The sequence below is a fragment of the Mustela nigripes genome, chromosome 1, assembly GCF_022355385.1.
Source record: "Mustela nigripes isolate SB6536 chromosome 1, MUSNIG.SB6536, whole genome shotgun sequence".
NCBI lineage: Eukaryota > Metazoa > Chordata > Mammalia > Carnivora > Mustelidae > Mustela > Mustela nigripes.
Genome location: NC_081557.1, coordinates 10,563,161 through 10,581,897, shown reverse-complemented (window position 1 = coordinate 10,581,897; position 18,737 = coordinate 10,563,161). Strand labels below are relative to the sequence as shown.

At 40.8% G+C, this 18,737-nt stretch overlaps 1 protein-coding gene across 1 annotated transcript; it reads left to right on the top strand.

Moving 5' to 3' along the window:
• Window positions 1–271: 271 nt before the first annotated feature.
• MS4A12 (membrane spanning 4-domains A12) lies at window positions 272–11,504 on the top strand. The gene is made up of 6 exons (XM_059400152.1): window positions 272–535; window positions 4,013–4,150; window positions 4,754–4,810; window positions 6,339–6,455; window positions 11,105–11,215; window positions 11,403–11,504. The coding sequence occupies exons 1-6, from the start codon at window positions 272–274 to the stop codon at window positions 11,502–11,504; spliced, it is 789 nt and encodes a 262-aa protein (XP_059256135.1).
• The last annotated feature ends 7,233 nt before the right edge of the window (window positions 11,505–18,737 follow it).

Here is an 18,737-nt window from a genome sequence, read left to right as displayed (position 1 = left end):
CAATAAACTCAGGGAAGAATATACATAAATACTTTACCAAATCAAAATAAAGTCACTCCTGTCTTCCCCTCCTTCACTTCCTTTGAACCCAGGGTATACAGATTCCAAAGTCTAAAGAGGTTCATGTTTACGTTGGTCGTCATTGCCTATTATTTGCTCACTTGCTCTATAGTATTTATATAGTATTTGACATTTGACAAGATTTTCTTTAACTTTTTTTGTGGGTAAGTTAATCAGTTTGTTATGTTTTTGTAGTACTTAGGACACAGTGATGTCATCCCAGGCAACAACCCAGCCCCGAATGTATGAAACCGTACTCAATCCTTACCCGCCAAACAGCATCATGGCTCCTGGCTTTCAACAACCTGTGGGTTTCATACACCTGGGAAACCAAGCTCAGAGTGGCCAGCCTCCCTTCCTCGGGTCTCCAGGAATCATCACCAACAGTCATCAAGGTCAAGGAAATACACAGGTGCTAAACCCAGCCTTAGGAACAGCAATCACAAACTTTAGAGAAGAAGCAAAGATATTAGGGGTAAGTCTACTTACAGTGAGAATTCCAATTTTGCATTTTCAAGGTTATATTGTACCTATAAGTAATAGGTGGAGAAAAGTTTATGATCTCATGACCTACATCCAATCATTAAAAAGTTCTGAACGTTAAAGGAAACTGTGTCCCTTTAAGGCAGAAATAATTCATCTGCATATAGACTTTACCCTGAATTCAATTTATTTTAGATTCAAGCAAGACTCTAACAGGTGACAAAGTACTCTTCCCAGCAGGATAATTCAGTAACACTGACATTATGGAAACACCGCTACTTCTAGCTTGATCTCACTTCTGCAAAGGACACTTTGGGCACCCTCGATCCTGTCTCAGATTAGTTGCAAGCCTGGTATTTGTGTATACAGGTGGATTCACATTAAAATGAACATTGATAGCTACCTTCAAAACCGAAGCAACTATAAATGGGCAGTCTGGGGGAACTGGGTTGGAAAGAATTCACGGCCATTCCATTTGCTGTGCCTTTCACCCAGGGCCTGTGCAGACGTTATGACTTAACTGCCATGCTACTTCTACAAAGGGCACTTCAAACACTAATAATCTTGTTTATGTAAGTATTGTATCTACTTGTAGATGAAGATTCCACCTGCACAGAGAGAACTGTTATAGTTTTTACTGTGCTTTCCAGATACGCCATTCATGCCACTAACAATTCCACTCCACAGTACTGTCTCTCCTGTGTGCAGTTCTAACTTCTCTGCTAGAGCATTCAGTAGGTTATACTGAGTGCCCCTTATGTACCAGAAACTCGTCCAGTCATCTTAGTACTACTTAGTAAGTACTTAGTACTTAGTACTTACTTACTACTATTTCAGGTTTTACCACTTTAGAAAAGTAAAAATAAACATTGCACTCTCTAGCAGACAGATCTAGGCTTGGAGGGTGGCTTTGATTCTCCTCCTGGCAGAGAAAGAAAATCCCCTGCTCCCACTGAGCAAAGGGACAAACTGGGACCCCACAAAGCCAACCCCACACAGGTGCCCTCATCTAGATCAGAATCGCAGGCTCAGACTATAAACATAAAACAGAACTAAAGTACACGATGTGTTAGAAGGTGATAAATGATGTGGACAGAATAAAGTGTAAAAGAGCTGGTTAGTACCAAGCAGTGAAGGGTATGGGGAGCAATTTCAAGTTGATCAGAGGAGGCTTTCCTTAGAAGATGACATTTGAGCAAAGACATGAAGGGAAGAGCAAGCGACACAGATACCAGGACAAGAGCTTCCAGGCAAAGTTGGGAGGATCATTAGAGGAAGATGTGGGTGCTGTGTTTGATGAACAGGGAGGAGGCCAGTAAAGTAGAACAGTATGATGGCGGGAGGCTGTAGCCTCGAGGAGAGCAGAGAAAGGGTGGAGGCCAGACCTTGTGAGTCTGGAAGACAGAAGTCCTGGCTTGTACTCTAACACTGGAGCATTCTGCCTGGCAACGAAGAGGTACTCAAGAACAGCACTTTAAAGTGACAGATGCTGTTTTACTTTTAAAAGTTCCAGCTGGCAGAATACTTCTCCCTAAAGATTATACACTTACGCTATTAGTAGCTCCCAGTCACCACAACAATGCAGGGACTTTAGGTGGTAGGATGGGGAGCATCTGCCTTAATTGATTCAGAACTCAAAGTTGTTCAGTGGCCAAAAGTCCAAATTACTGTCTGGCCTGCAGGCAAGTCTGGTAAGTAAATGGTATAGCCAGTGTTATACTAAGAGAAAAGTAAGCCAGTACTAATCCAGTATCTGACTGCCATCAAGATGAAGGCAAGGATGAGAATAAGAAGTCTTTGGCCAGATGACTCAATTGCTGCTCTAAGGAAGAGTTTGTAACAACCGATTATAATGCCTAATTCAGGAGTTCTTTAACTGAGATCCATGACTGGCTTTAGCCTGTGACACCTCTGAAGTCCTGTGCAACAGTATTGTGTGTGTATGTATGGATGTGTAACAAGATTTTGTGTGTCTGTATGAATGTGTGACAAGAGTTTTTCAAGAAGATTCATAGTTTTTATTATTCTCAAAGAAATTCATTAGTCAAAGAAAATACTAATTTCTTAGCATTATTTAGGAAGCTGTGATTTTTTCCAACTGTTTTAACTTAATAACTGTATTCAGTATCAAGTTATTAAAGAAATAAACACAGCAATGTTTGTATTTGCAGTCTTCTTGGACAGATAAGATGTAAGCTTGGGAAGAAACCAATGGTAAACCTACAGTTAGCTTCTGGCCCAAACTAGAAACACTTATTTTACACAAAGATGTTTATTCAGGATGAAATAAGGTGCCCTAAGAGGTACAAAATAGATCTCATCTTTGAGAATATGTCTTGGCCAATAAGAAAATATTTACATGCCTGCAATTAAAAAAAAGAACAATAAAAATTCTTACAAAACCAAGTAATAAGATGTCTAATTTACATAAGATAAAACAGAAATTTAGAAAGAGAAAAGATAGCTGAAATTGACTAATATACTCAAGACAACTTCATGGAAGAGCTGGAGCTGAGCCCGAGGGAAAGCTGTATTTAATAGTTAAAAGGCATGTGTTCTGGAATCAATTTGTGGCCCCTCAGTAACCATATGGACACTGCTATGCTCCGAATGACCTCCCAAAACTCCTATGTTGAAATCCTAACCCTAACAATGATAGTGTTAGGACATGGGCCTTGAGGAGGTACTTACTAGTAGAAGGTGGAGCTCTCAGGAACGGGCATATGAAAAAGGCTCCTGGGAGATCGTGAACCCTTCTCCACTATGTGAGGACACAGTGAGGAGGCACCATTAGGAGCCAGGGGGAGGGCCCTCACTAAAAGGCAACCACGCTGGTACTTTGAACTTAGAACCTCCCAGCCTCTGGAACTGTAGCAAAACATTTCTATTGTTTATAAGCTACCCAGAGGGTAGCGCAGTACTTTCTTGTAGCAGCCTGAGAAGACAGAAACAGGCATCTTTGTGTCTCTATCCAGCTGCTGGGAAGATTACATGAAAAAATAAATGTAAAGTGTTGAGACTACTCTCAAGCATGTAGTTAATGCCCCGTAAACCCCTTGTGACTTCCTTCATGATATCATCCTCATAACTGGAATCTCCCAAGCAGAGAACAGGTCCATCTGAAATAGCCATCAAAGTCACAATTAAAGCATTTCTTCAGAGAGTCTTTTAGAGGCTCTTCGGAGACACCAATGCATGCTTAATCAGTAGCACCTTCTGAAGAGCTCTCCTTGGCCACCCTTACAAGCCACCCAAACACCTCAAACGAGGCCCACGAGGAAGGCCCTGTGCCAGTATATGCCAAATTCTTCATGGCTCACCTCCTGCTGTAAAGGTATGTATGCCTAAAGGACATTCGTGGATCTTGACAGAGGGTACAATAAATAAGCAGCAGCAGCAATGTCAGGAATGTCTCATTAGTGACTGTAAATGAAGAAACAACTTTAAAATGTCTGTTTTCTTTTTTCAGGCAATCCAGATCATGATTGGATTGATGCACATTGGTTTCGGAACTATCTTGGGCTTCATGTACTCCGTTTATGGATCAGTTTTGGGATTTGCTTCCCTTGCTCTTATTAGTGGATATCCGTTCTGGGGTGGCATCTCTGTGAGTAAGCTGCTACAACACTTATCCATCTCAGTTTATTGAGGACAGCTACTCCTAGCCTATGCATAGCTCATTTTCTCATCAGCCTCACATCTGATCATCTGAAAAATTGAGAAATAACAGCTCTGGTTGGGTATAAATAAGGGAGAGCTTCTGTTCTCCATTTTAACCTGCAGCTTAAACTCATACCCTCAAGTTTACCCTGATCCAGTAACCAAGAAGCCAAATTTTTACTTCCTGTTTACATTTAAGATGGAAATGTATGCATTGGGTAGAGAGAGGCAAAAGGAGGTGATGGGGAGCATGATTAAAACTATGCAACTGATAATGACAAGAGACTGAGCTACGAGTTCACAGACCGTCAGCACAAGGTAAGCTCACAAAAGAATAAGCTCCTTACATGTAAGAAACTAAGGGGAGAAAAAAAGGGAGAAGTCAAATTGAAACAATTTCTGAAGATTTCTCCAGAAAAATGGAGAAGTATGAGAGGAATTTTTGATAGGTAAACTAGATGAATATAAATAGACCAGTCTTTCCTACAAAGAGAGAAGCTCCAGGACTGAAGAACCCATCTTTCATAAATAAATGTGTCTGTTTCTACAGTTCATTACTACGGGTACTCTCTCTATACTGGCATCCAAGAAGCTTTCTCCTACTCTGGTAAGTCAGAATGTTTCTACTTATTAAACTCTTCTGAAGATTCATTTAATTGATTTGGAGAGGAAAATTGAGAAAGTGGATTCAACAAATGCAAAGGGAAGCACTTTTTCCCAAAACTACTTCTACTGATTGCCTCCATGGTATGTGTGCCTCAGCATGGTCCACAAAATTTGCCCCTCAGAAATGCCCCTTCTGATTCTTCAATCACAAAAGTGAGAAGTGGTATAGATAAGGTTGTTGAGCTTTACCCTAAAGGCTACCTGGCTCAGTTGGGTCGCACTGAATTAGGGGAAGCCCAAAGCAGAATATAGGAGCCAGGAAATACCCACCTGCCGCTTCACTATCAAAGACTCTATTATTCATTTGCCATTTCTCAGTTCTGCCTTGGTTTGTATTTTTATTTTTTATTTGCACATATTGCCTATTTTTACTCAGATTTGACTTTTGTTTTATGTTAAATCATCACTAACAGCACCAACTGGATACACAAAAAGAGTTTATAAAAATAATCACTGAGACAGGTCTCTCAATTTTCTTGGTCACAGCTCTCCAACTTTTGCAATTTCCTGGTCTACTTCTGAAACAGGAGAAAGAAAATGATTTGCCAAGAAATGGTGACAACTAGAGCAGAGGTGGCTTCAAGATTATATTTACTCCAGCACAAGAGGAAAGAATGGAAAAATGGGAACACAGAATCACGCTGTTCGTGTTCTCCTAGATACCAGAGACTAGACTAGAGGCTAGAACAGACACTAAACTAGACACTAAACATTAGGCTAGAGATTAAAGACCAGGCTAAACTAAACTAAATCAACCTAATCCCAATTAACCACTTCTGTTGTAATAAAAAAAAAAAAGTAGATCATCCTTTCTCTGGACGATTTACGGATCTTTCTGATGTTGTCCCAGCACAGAACATGTCAAAATCTTCTTGTAGAAACAAGAAAGTTTTGTACTCTACCCTACACTTCTACCCACAAAAGCCCAATGAGTTCCTCATTCTAAATCTGGATTTTTTAATCTAGTCCCTAGAAAGACTTCAGGGTTTTCATCAATTTCTAATTTCATCAGCAAAGATGTTTTTGCATACATACTTTTCCATCTATAAAACTGGATGCTACATAGTATTACATCATATGGTCATTGTAAGAGCTTCTTGAGATACTGTATTTAAATGATTTAAACACAGTGCCTGTCACAGAAAAATGCTCATTAATGGTTTATTTGTTGTTTTATTACTTTAAAGGGGAAAAAATTGTTATTGTGTGTGAGGCTTTTAGGCAACCCCAACAGATTAGCTTCTACTTTGTATTATTTACATTTTTCTACCGATTTCAGAAGTACACTACATTTAGGCTGCATACAGAGTAGTTTTCATGAAAACTCAGAAAGGCAAAGGAAAGAAAAGTCATCTTAATTTCAAAAATTTTTTCAAGATTTCAAAGATTAAGAACCATTACATTAACTGTTTCTTACTTATTCAATTTTTTTCTCCTATATGATTTATTTTTCCTGTCATCTCCATTAGATCAAAAGCAGCTTAGGAATGAACATTGTCAGTACTTTCTTTGCCTTCATTGGAGTGATTCTGCTGCTGGTGGATGTGAGCATCAATGGCCTACCCAACCAAGACTACTGGGCAGTTGTAAGTATCCCATGATCTACCATGTGCCTCCCCTACATTCTCGCACAGAGGGTCCATTTTTTTCACCTCTGATGACTGTATAGTAGCCCTAGTGGAAAATCCTTTTTTCTATTCCAGCCCTATTTCTGATCATGTGATCTCTAGGACTGCAGAAAAAGTGGGAGGGCTATCTCTACAGACAAAGTCGGGCAGAAAGGACATCCTTTATTGGTCTCACTGTTAATCACGTGAACAATGGGACAACACCTAAGGACACTTAAAGATACCCAGATAGAATTTTCCAAAAATTTTAAACTCTATGTAAATAAGATAGTCAAGTTATTGCATAGTTTTATTTTAGAGTAAGTATGGGATGAGGGGCAACTGGCTACAACAAGGACATTTCACTTTCATTAGAGAAACTCAAAGAATGAAACAACTTCAAAATGAAACACGTGCCTCTGAATGTTCTCAAGACAGAACTGTTCATTCATAATCACATTAGACAAAGCATAGACTCTGACAATTACCCCAAGAGTGGAGAAAGTGTACAGAAGCACTTATAAGAGGGCAAGAATATGAGGCAACTTCTTGGTAAGTAAGAAGGAAAGAGCAAGAACACAAAATTTATCCTCTATAATACCAAACCAAGAAACAAAAATTACTCAAAAACTACATTTTAAATTAGCATCCAAGTAAAAAACCAAAAGAGTCTGCTGTGTCTCGAGGTAGTAGAAGAAAGTACATCACCTAATCCTGTCTTCTATTCCCCAGAAACAAACCTAAGAAAAGCAGGACACCAAAAAATACGGACAAGTCTCACTAAGGTTCTCCAATCTAGAGCTAAGAAGACTTAAGTGGAAAGCAGCCAGTTCTAAGAAAGTATAAAGCAGGGGCATCTGGGTGGCTTAGTTAAGTGACTGACTTTGGCTCAGTTCATGATCTCAGGATCCTAGGACTGAGCTCTGCATCCAGCTCACCACCCGAACAGGAGTCTGCCTGTCCCTCTTCCTCTCCCCTCCCTCTGCTCATGCACTCACTTACTCTCTAATAAATAAAATCTTAAAAAAAAAAAAAAAAAAAGAAAGTATAAAGCAAAATTTGAATGACAAAAGCCCTTGTGTAGCACCCCAGGACCTCAAGAAAAGCAGAGCACCAGAATTAACATCTTTCAGTACCCCTTGATAACGTGGAGAAATTAGCAGAAATCCATAGGAACAGAATATACCTCTGGTCTTGTAGCAGGTATTAGTATAGACATTTCTCAAAAGAAAGAGAAGGCGAAGTCTACATTCAATAGCAAGAATTGTGCTCAGTGCCAGCTAAATCATCTCTTTCACTGCTACAGCTGCATGGTTAGCATTCAGTAAAATGAACATAAAACAGTATCTGTCTCTGAAATTGAAACTGGAAATAAGAAAGACAAAATCAATGTAGTTAAGTAGAAACACAATCAAGGAAAACTTACCTATACTATATCCAAACAAAAGTAAAGCCTATATACAGTTGTTCACTTTAAGAACGAGAAAATTGAGAAAAAAAAAATGGTAGGGAAACTATCCAAATACCTTAGAGTGACTAAAGGAACAAATGAAAGGATAAAGGGAAGGAAAAAGGAAAGAAGACTTAAGATTCCCATTGGTCAGCAGAAGCACTCAGATGCCTATTGCTTATTCTGAGAAAAAGATACAATTCAGTTGATTGGAATAAAAGACATGTCAGATAATAAAATGGATGCAAACACATGTGCCTTCCTTCTTCCTCACAAGATGTGCCCTGGTTTGAATGTGAGTCACATAAATCAGGAATACACTGAGTTTCCTCATTATCATGGTTAGATTCCTTACTTGTCTGGAAAGCCACACCCTCAAATTTTAGCTCAAATTCCTGTGCTATGATACAGTGACTCTCATCTGTGATTACCACATGTCCCAGACATAGCACTGGGTTTCAGGAACTGATATTCAATTCAATTCTAGGTACACATTTTTCAATTTAACACAGAGACAATAAAAGGAAATACCAAGTAGCAGGACAAACCATGTTATACCATAGCACATCAGTGGTATAGATTTTTAAAAATGGAAGAAAAAAAATGGAAGAAATATTATCCAATTATCTATATCTATATCCAATTATCTATAGAAGACTCCCTATGAGTCTTTATCACAATGATAAAGAACAAAGGGTTCTTTAAGATTTTAGGGATAAAAATCCAATACCTATGAGCTGGAAAAAAAATCAGTATGATTCAGTCCCCATCACAGCAACATTCAATGGGGGAAAATAATGAAGCAATGTCACAAAGTTTTGATGAACAGAAACTGTGACTCAAGAATAACACATCCAATAAAATTCTTTTTTTTTTTTTAACAAACACTAACATTTATTGAGTGTTTATTACCTTCTAGAAATGGTTAACATTAGAGAAATTGAGCAAGGTAATTACCAAATATATTTTCTAACTTATTTTGGAATTAAATAAAATTATTAATGTCTACTGTATTACCAACATTCTTTTTCATCCTCTAGCAGATTAAAAGTAATGTATTCATTGTTTTGTACCACACCCAGTGCTCCATGCAATCTGTGCCCTCTCCAATTCCCCCAACCTCCCCTCCCTCTTCAAAACCCTCAGATTGTTTTTCAGAGTCCATAGTCTCTCATGGTTCACCTCCCCTTCCAATTTCCCCCAACTCCCTTCTCCTCTCCACCTCCCCTTGTCCTCCATGCTATTTGTTATGCTCCACAAATAAGTGAAACCATATGATAATTGACTCTCTCTGCTTGACTTATTTCACTCAGCATAAGCAATTCCAGTCCCATCCATGTTGATACAAAAGTTGGGTATTCATCCTTTCTGATGGAGGCATCATACTCCATGGTGTATATGGACCACATCTTCCTTATCCATTCGTCCATTGAAGGGCATCTTGATTCTTTCCACAGTTTGGCGACCGTGGCCATTGCTGCTATAAACACTGGGGTACAGATGGCCCTTCTTTTCACTACATCTGTATCTCTGGGGTAAATACCCAGTAGTGCAATTGCAGATTCATAGGGAAGCTCTATTTTTAATTTCTTGAGGAATCTCCACACTGTTCTCCAAAGTGGCTGCACCAACTTGCATTCCCACCAACAGTGGAAGAGGGTTCCCCTTTCTCCACATCCCCTCCAACACATGTTGTTTCCTGTCTTGCTAATTTTGGCTATTCTAACTGGTGTAAGGTGATATCTCAATGTGGTTTTAATTTGAATCTCCCTGATGGCTAGTGATGATGAACATTTTTTCATGTGTCTGATAGCCATTTGTATGTCTTCATTGGAGAAGTGTCTATTCATATATTCTGCCCATTTTTTTAATATAATTGTCTGTTTTGTGTGTGTTGAGTTTGAGGAGTTCTTTATAGATCCTGAATATCAACCTTTAAAATTCTTGTACAAGCATATAAGCAAAAACAAGATACTCTCAGTAAACAATGATAACACACTGGTGCTTAAAAAAAAAGAGAATATTACACCACATAGGGGTTAAATTAAATCAAGATTCAGAAAGGCAGGGAGAAACTACGTAAAGAGATAAGAGGACATGAGACCATTTAAATATTCATCTAAGACTGTAAGACTGAAAAACTGAAGAAATAACAGCTATAGAAGTGAATATAAAGCTTTTGATGTTCACCCAGCACCCTCCACCAAAAAAACATGAAAAACCACAAAAATACCAAAAACTGGGATGTAAAGAGAGGGAAGAAAAGAGAGATGTCAAATGAGAGTTCCACTTGCCTCATTTTTCATAGCAATCACTTCATACTGCCTAAAATGGAAACTCGGTTTAAAAGTACTTCAGCTTCTTCATGGATTCCTAAACTTTTAACTCTGGCAGACTTAATTTACCTATTTCTATTCTTTCAAAGATCAAGTAATACTTTTACTCCAAAATAGCAAGTACAAAACCATTCCATTCTTCAAGAACAATGTTTCTATCTCTTTCTTTCTCTCATCGCCTCTTTCGTGATGCTTTCTCTCTTGCCGTCACTCCATGCAGCCATTTCTCTATCTGCCTTTCAGCCTCTACATAGAGACCGGGAATAATAGACAACAAATTTCAATTTTGCTTATTTCTAGGCAGTGACATTAGGGATGAGTTTTTTTAAGATTTTATATATTTGACAGAGATCACAAGTAGGCAAAGAGGCACGCAGAGAGAAAGAGAGAGAGAGAGAGAAAGGAGGAAGTAGGCTCCCTGCTGAGCAGAGAGCCCAATGCCAGGCTCCATCCCAGGACCCTGGGATCATAACCTGAGCCGAAGTCAAAGGCTTTAACCCACTGAGTCACCCAGGCACCCCTAGGGAAGACTGTTTTCTACATAGCTTGATTTTTTTAAATAAGGAGGTAACATTTTTATAAAAACAAGAAAGCCATCACAAAGGAAAAAAGGGTACTTCCTTTATAATGTTTTTAAATAGTCTGGTGGAGAAAAAGAAATTCTTCTGGCATTTTCTGGCAGAAAATTCAAAATTAATTCACATTCCCCTAAAATAAGCATTTGATGATAATAAAAAAACAATCATGAAGTTGAGCAGGAGAATGGCACATTTGATGAGTCAAAAACTTTGTGAAGCTTGTGTGATTAGTCAAGATTTTGGTATGTTTTTCCCTGATTGCAGCTTTCTGGGAAAGGAATTGCAGCCATGCTGATTATCTTCTCTGTCTTGGAATTCTGCACAAATTGCACTACAGCCTATTTTGCCAAACGAGCAATCACCAAAACCAACAGGGTGAGCTGGGCCTTTTCTCTGTAAAATACTCTGAGTGTGTGCTGGGGAAATACAGACAAGTGTCAGCCAAGTCCCATTGCGGGTTAACAAGAGCGCACTTTGTCCTTGAGTCATGGGGTGGGGATGGGGTGGGGCACGGGACGGAATAGGATTGTAGTAATAATGCTGCTTGTTTTGTTCATTCCAGCCTGTCCTGGTTATTCCCAACGTGTATACAGTCAGTCCTTTGGAACGAGGGGTTTTCTCAGCTCCTCCCAGAAATGATGGCCACCTCACTCGTGCCACTTAACACAACAAGGAGAGGCGCCTGGGTGGTGCAATCAGTTGAGCATCACTCTTGGTTTCCACTTAGGTTGTGATCCTGGGACCGAGCCTCATGTCAGGCTTCACACTCAGTGCAGAGTCAACTTCAGATTCTCTCTCCCTCTCCTTCTACCCTTCCCATTCTTGTGCACACCTGCTCCCCCTCCCCCTAAAATAAATTTTAAAAAATCATATAAAAGAATTTGGCTAAAAACAAAAAGAAGCAGCAAGCTATCTCATGAAGTTAAACTGCTCTGCAGGAACTTAAGAAGCTGGTCTCTGCTGTCCACGATGATTGCTCATCTTTCAAGACTGTGTTTGAGATTTTTCTTAGTTTGTCATTAATGATAGATAACTGCATGTATTTCCCTGCCACTGTTTCTTCCTACATACCACTACCACACTGGGGAGATGGATGACCAGAAGACTGAAAATGGCTCACAGTACTTTGTACATTGATTTCATCAAATCCTGCCTCCTGGATAGCTACAAAGCTTTCTATTTACAGAGTATTTTTCATGTTCATTAAACTCATTCGCAAGGGGACAAGATCAGACCAAGGATGGTACACTGGGGGAGTTTTATCCAGATTATGGCTGTTTTGTTTCTGAAATGGGAAAAAAAAATGGGCATGTTTAAAAGCCAATGGGAACAATACAGATGCACTAGAAAGCTACTGAATATAGGAGAGAAAAGGGATGATTGCAGTCTAAGTATCAAGAAATCAAAAGTGTACATGGAAGGCATGGCCTAAGTCATGAGGAAGGGTGGTTTATCTGCATGAAAGAAAGGAGGATGTCATTGTTGCCTATATCAGTAGGTTTGCAGAGATGGTACGGAGTATGTAGGAGGCTCCATTATAATGGCTCATGTCATCCCCATCAAAGCAGAAGTGAGGTCATGCCCAAGGTGGGGGTCATGTGTAGAATGAGAATATTGAACAGAAAGGGTGATTTTGGATAAGCAATGGAAATAGAGAATAAACTGATCAGAGAAACAGATGAGGACTGCCAGGCTGTACCAAGGGCACATTTAAAGAAGTGGTCACACATTTATAGCACAAACAAACTGATTGCTTCGTCAAGACTTGATCGCTCAGATGTGAATCCAGATACAGGGCCAATTTGGTTTTGTCCAGGATTAGGGTTTTGCAAGAGGGGATGATAAAATACCAAAGGGGCAAAAAAGTGTGGGGTATCTTCAGAAGTATTACTGCAATGATGGACTATGAATCTAAACTGGATTAAGAAGAGAAGGGGAAAAAGTACAGATAGATTGGTCAAATATTTTTATCTGCCTTTCTCCATAGAGCTGTTGGAAAGATCAAATAAGACAACATTATGTGAAAACAGTTTGGAAATAGCAAAGTATCACCCATTTTTGAAGCTTGAGAGTTATTTTTAAAAGCCAAATGGAACAAAACAGATAGGGAAAGAAAAGGTAGAGAAATCAAAATCAAGGAAGAGGCAGATGAGAAGAATGGAATTCCTGTACCTGGGAAAGCAGATGTATTATGTCAGGGGAACATTACATAGTTCCAAATTTCCTCCTCTGCCTGGGTCCCAACTGTTTAGCAGTTTGGGTGATCAGGAATGCTGTGTCCTTCACCATGAAGCTTGGCAGCTAAGTGAAAATAAAGACATATGCTCTATGGTCGGAGGGTCTAGGAACTAAATAGTGCTCCCAAAATGGCTGTAGGAGTGGCATACTACAAATCCACATAAATGACTTAAAAAGTAAGACTTGCTTTACAGAAGAGAAGCATTTCTAGCAAAGTTGATTTTTAAAATAAATTTCCATCAAACACATTCTATTTTTCATTTTACTTTAGTAGTAGTACTAATGGTAACAGCAAATATTTAGCCCACTCTATATGCTAGGCACATCCCTAGACACTTACACAAATTAATATACTTAGTGCTCACAAGATCTCTGTGAAACAGGTACTATAATCAGCATCCTTTCCAGATGAGAAAACTAAAGCAGAGAGATTAAATCTTGTCATTAGGATGAGCAGTTAGCAAAGATTGAAGGATGAATTTGAACCCAGGCAGTCCGGCTCCCAAGTTCAGGCAGTGCTCCTAACCATTACTCCCACTCTTCTTATTGTCTGGGATAGAAGCAGAGATTTGTAGCTCCAAAACAAGAAAACAAACAAACCTGTTTCTCAACAGTAAACCTGTGGTAAATGTGGAAGGAACTACCTAACTCTCTGGTGGGTGAAAAGGGGTTTAGTAATATAATACGATTACTTTCAGCACTTGCCACCTGAAAGTTACCCTGTGACTTTTAATCTCACCTGAGAGTCCCTTAACTCAATATCTAGAGTGTCAATTGATTTGGCCCCCAACTCCTCTTTTGGCTAGAGAGTTAAAAGATGCTAATAGATTTGGGTTTCAACCACCCAAGATTGTATTTTAAGTTGAGGCTTCTTACACTGTAAAAAACAAGACTGCAAACCTTTACAATTTTAACTATGCTGTAAGCATAATATTCTTATGTAGTAGATTCATTTCAAACAATGTAATCATGTTTTTATGCAACTGGGTAAAGTATTCATTCATTGACTAATCAAAATTGATTTAGTGCCTACTCTACAGGGCACTATTCTGTGTGCTTGAGAAAAACAAAAATTCTATTCCTTGGATACTTATGTCATCTAAGTGTTAGACTTCCTGTGAAAAATAAAATCAGACTTTAATTTTAAGTTAAATCTTCTAAGCTTTCTAAAAATGAACCTGTGACCTAAGACCTAAGAAAGTGACTAGAGTAGAAATACTATACTCCAGCACAGAAGTCATATGCTTATTATTAATACTAATACTAAGTTACTTAAAATACTGATCCTAAATTATTGAAGGCTTTATGGATTTTCATTCTGGATTATCTAAAAACTTACTAATTTATGCATTCATTTGCTCAAAAAAATATATTACTACTTCATGACCAAACACTGTGCTAAGCCATTACCTAAAACTAAGATTTTACATATTTTTTAATTAGAGTAATATAAAACAGGATAGATCAGGCTTTATCTTAATGCCAGTATACATATGCTTTTTTCACATCAAAGTAATAAATGTTGGATTTGAGTACCAATTCCTCACTCAAGAAATATAACTGAAACCATACAAGGAAAACCCAAGCGCATCCTGTATTTAGTGTCTTCCCTCTTCAGAAAAACACGGGTTATTATTAGATTTCCAGGGCTCCAGACCATCAACCAACTCTAAATTCTAAGAGTTAGGTCAAGATCTCATGAAATGCATGGGTTCAGAGTTATCATTCAAGAATGTACAAACACATCATAGATACATACATATCATTGAATCACGCCTGGCCTACACTTTTCTGAAAGCTTTTTCCAGAGTATATTTTGCATTTGTTAAATCCCTTTAAAAATCTGTCACAACTGTCCCCTTGTCCCATGAAGCAGATGCTGGCCAAACTCATCTTAAATTTGGGTGACTGGGAGGGAGGTGCCAAGAGTAGCCAGGCCTCTATTTGTAGAAGTGATCTGAATCAGGGGGAAAGATCCTACAGGAAGCTTTGAGTTCAAGTATCCAAAGCTCAAACTGAAAGAGCAGAACATGGAGTCTAGTTCCCTGTCTGGTCAAACCAGGCTTGATCCCCATGGAGAAAGGAGCGTTCTCATTTGCACATGGACATGATGAGGCTCCTGCTCTGTGAGGAGGAGTGAAGAAAATTCAAGGCTGCTGAACCCCCAGGGCCTTGGAGCTTGGGAAGCATTGGGGGACAGCACCTAGGTCAAAACAGCCTTCTTGAAAAAGGCAGCTACATGGCCTGGGAAGACAAAGATGCAGATGGAAAGTGGCTGCTGTGCTACAGAACAATGTGAAAATTCCAGGGACTCCCAGAAATACTCTGGAAGTGGGGATTTGCAAAGAACTAAGGGGTACTTGAGCAGATCAGGGGCAAGCCAGACAAATGTGGCCACATTGCCAGTGTGTCTGAATTCTCACAGGATGGAGAGGACGTAGACATCAGCATTTTCTTAAAACTGGCTAATTTTTGCCGTTCTCCCTTCATTTTTCAAGTAAAACAAACAAAGCCTTCCTCTCTCCAGACTTCCTTCTTCTGGACAAGGCAATTTATATTTTCGCAATGTTCACTCTTCTCCCCAAACCCATCTCTACTCCACTCCTCAGTTCCCTGACTTCACTCAAAAACTGAATATCCCTTGCCCCACAATGATCATGACTATGGGTACCTGGCTCAGGAGGGTGTTTGCTTCTCCCTCTCCCTTTGCCTCTCCCCACCAGCAGGTAATTATTTACAAGTAATAAATGCTGGGTTTGAGTACAAAGACTTCACTCAAGAAATATAAATATTTCTCAAATAAGTAAAATCTTTAAAAATAATAATAAATAATAATAAAATAAAAATGGACATATCCCTTTATTCAGTTCAACCAGCTGGCTCACCTGTCCTCAATAGGTTCCACCAATCTCTTTCTCCACTCATGGACCCTACCCAGGTTAAACCTCACTCGCAGTTTGAGTTTGTTTTCAAAATACCTGCCACTCACCTAAGAACTTAGCAACATTTATAATCTGGTACAGACTTTTTGGCCAAATGTTGCTTCATGTAGTCAGAGAATGCTAACTGCAATGTCTAGTTCTGTTGGTCTCAGCCTATTGATAGTGATGCTATTGACCTGAGTGCCTTAAGGCCTTCACCTGAGCCCTACAACTCATGGTGGCCCCCACGGATGTGCCTCCTATGGAACAAGTGATGTGGCTGGACTGACCCTTGTGGTTCTTACTGTAATTGTAAGTTGCACCTCAGCAACAACCATGGGGAAACGTTGAAGTACAGGACATACTACTCACAAGTCAGTCCTGTAGCAAGGGAGAGGGACAGAGAGAAAGTACAAACCCGGGGTTCCGCCTTTATTAGGGTTGAAGGTAGTGTACCTACAGTTTCTTGGGTTTGCTCTTTATGGGTGAATTTAAGACATAAGAGCAGGAATTAAGGCACAGGAAGGGAAAAGCAGGGTCCTTCAAGTGATTAGTTATCTATGTTAATCACAGAGAACTTTCTAAAACGGAAACTTCGGAGGTGGAGTGGCCCATTTTTTCCCTAGTTGTTTTGTTAGTAGCTGTGTAATACAGATGGCAATTCGTCTATTTGAGAGAACTGTCTTTGAAATGGATGTACTGGCAATCAAAAGGTTAATGACTGCAAAATTGGGTGAAGAGCGTGCTCCTGAGCCTGGCATCCTGGCACCAGAAACATCGTGCCTGAGCTGAGAAGATGAAACAACTTGAGGAATTCTTGAAGGCATACGCATCAGAGCCCCCGACTCTGGAGCATCCTGTTGCATAAGTATTTTCAGGAGCATCAAGGCCTTACACTGTAAGAAGAGAAAACAAAAGTCCAAGAGTAGTACGATGGAGTGCACACAGTCAGAACTAGTGCTGAGAACCATGCCCAGACCTCGTAATTTCACCAATTCTGCGACGGTCATACAGCACAGCTCTTCCTGAAGGAGGCCAAAGAAAGCAAAGGGGTACAGGTTCTGGAGCTAGACTGCTGGAATCAGAACCCCAACTTGCACGTTTATAAGCCGTGTGACTATGAACAAGATCCCTAACCTCCCCAGGGGTCCGTATTTTCACCAGTTCAAGTAGTAACAATGGCGCAGTTTAAGTAAGATAAGCCAACGTGGGAAAGCAGCTACACAAGGAGGCCTTTAGACCAGAGTGGCTCTAAGGCCTTGAGAGCCTACATGAGCAAACTGAAACCAAAGCCAGAATCAACGTACTCCAGCCCGAGAAAATTAAACTTAAGAACAACCAACCCCAGCGCTCAAGAAAGACAGCTGTCTAACCTATAATTCCCTTGCTTTGCTTCCACATCTTCTAGAAAGAAACCTTTCCCCTAGCGCCTGCTCATGAGCTGCCCCCGACCATTCTCAGTCTGAATCCATGTTTGCTCAGACCCCTCATCGGCCCCTTGTGTATCTGCCCGCTGCTACCGCTACTTCTTTACACATCTTTTCACACACGTCGTTTTAAGGACTCTGCACATCAAACAGAAAACTGATACCAGGTCTAACCTGAAACGTTGACTCACCTCAGCAGGTGGATGAAAAAGTCGTCCTGATGTCTTGTCTCTTCATTTTCTTCGTTGGCGCCTTACGTTTAAAAAACAAAAAGGACAGAGGGTAGTCATGGACTCAGCTACCTTTTTCAATATTTACACCTCCTAAAAGGCATCTGCACTACAATTTCCCTCTGAGGACAGAGAAGGTGAAGGACCGACTTTTCATCAGTGACCCTGGCGGAGGCACCAGAAGGGCCGACATCACCAACCGATACTTGAAGAAGCCATTTCTCCAGACACCAATCGGTAGTTCTCACACGAGTCTGACCACGTGGTCCGCAAAGCCCTAGTGAGTCTGCGCACACGCAGCCCCCCCCCGCCCCGCCCCGCCACGTAGCAGGCGTGGGCTGCGCAGGCGCACGAAGACAGTGCCTCAGCTGCTGCCGTTGGAGGCCCGCGTGGTCTGAGGAGCCTGAGGGCCTGCTGGGGCCTGGGCTCCTTGAACCTTCAGTGATGCTTGCCAGGCAAGGTCTGGTGACCTGGCCCTGAGGACACTACCCCGGAGATCTGCCTCTTGATCCGGGCCTGGGCACTGGCAGAAAGACCTGGACGGGGTGCTGGAGGAGGTCTCCTGGGCGAGAGGACCATCCAGCGCGGGGACTCCGCCCCCCTGAGCCTGGACCTGGACCTGAAAGGGCGTAACTCGATCCTTAGGACCTTGAACAAGTACAATGAAGGGTAATGATGTCGCTTTGCTTACGGTATTTCTCAAATGTTAAAAGCCGAAAAGGGTGGCAGAGACAGAATTCGGGGCCCCCTACCTTCCCTCGCCTGCCCCATGCATCCTTGTGCGGACGCTGGGCATCAGCCGCCCGCTGTGCGTCCAGTCCAGTCCACTTCACCACGTGTGCGTCCGTGAGTCGCAGCCCAGGACTAGCCCTGGACGTGCGGAAATGAATTCCTTGGGTCCCAGGAAGTGACCCTGCCTTGGGGGCCAGACCTGCTCATTCAGAGTTAGGTAGACAACACTGTGATGGAGCGTAGGGGAGCAAGGAGAGGAGTACTAATAGACTCTGGGGCAGAGGACGCTTCCCCAAGAAGGGTGCTGTCGGAGCTATTAGGGCAGAAACCCCGGGAAGGGCCTGGGATG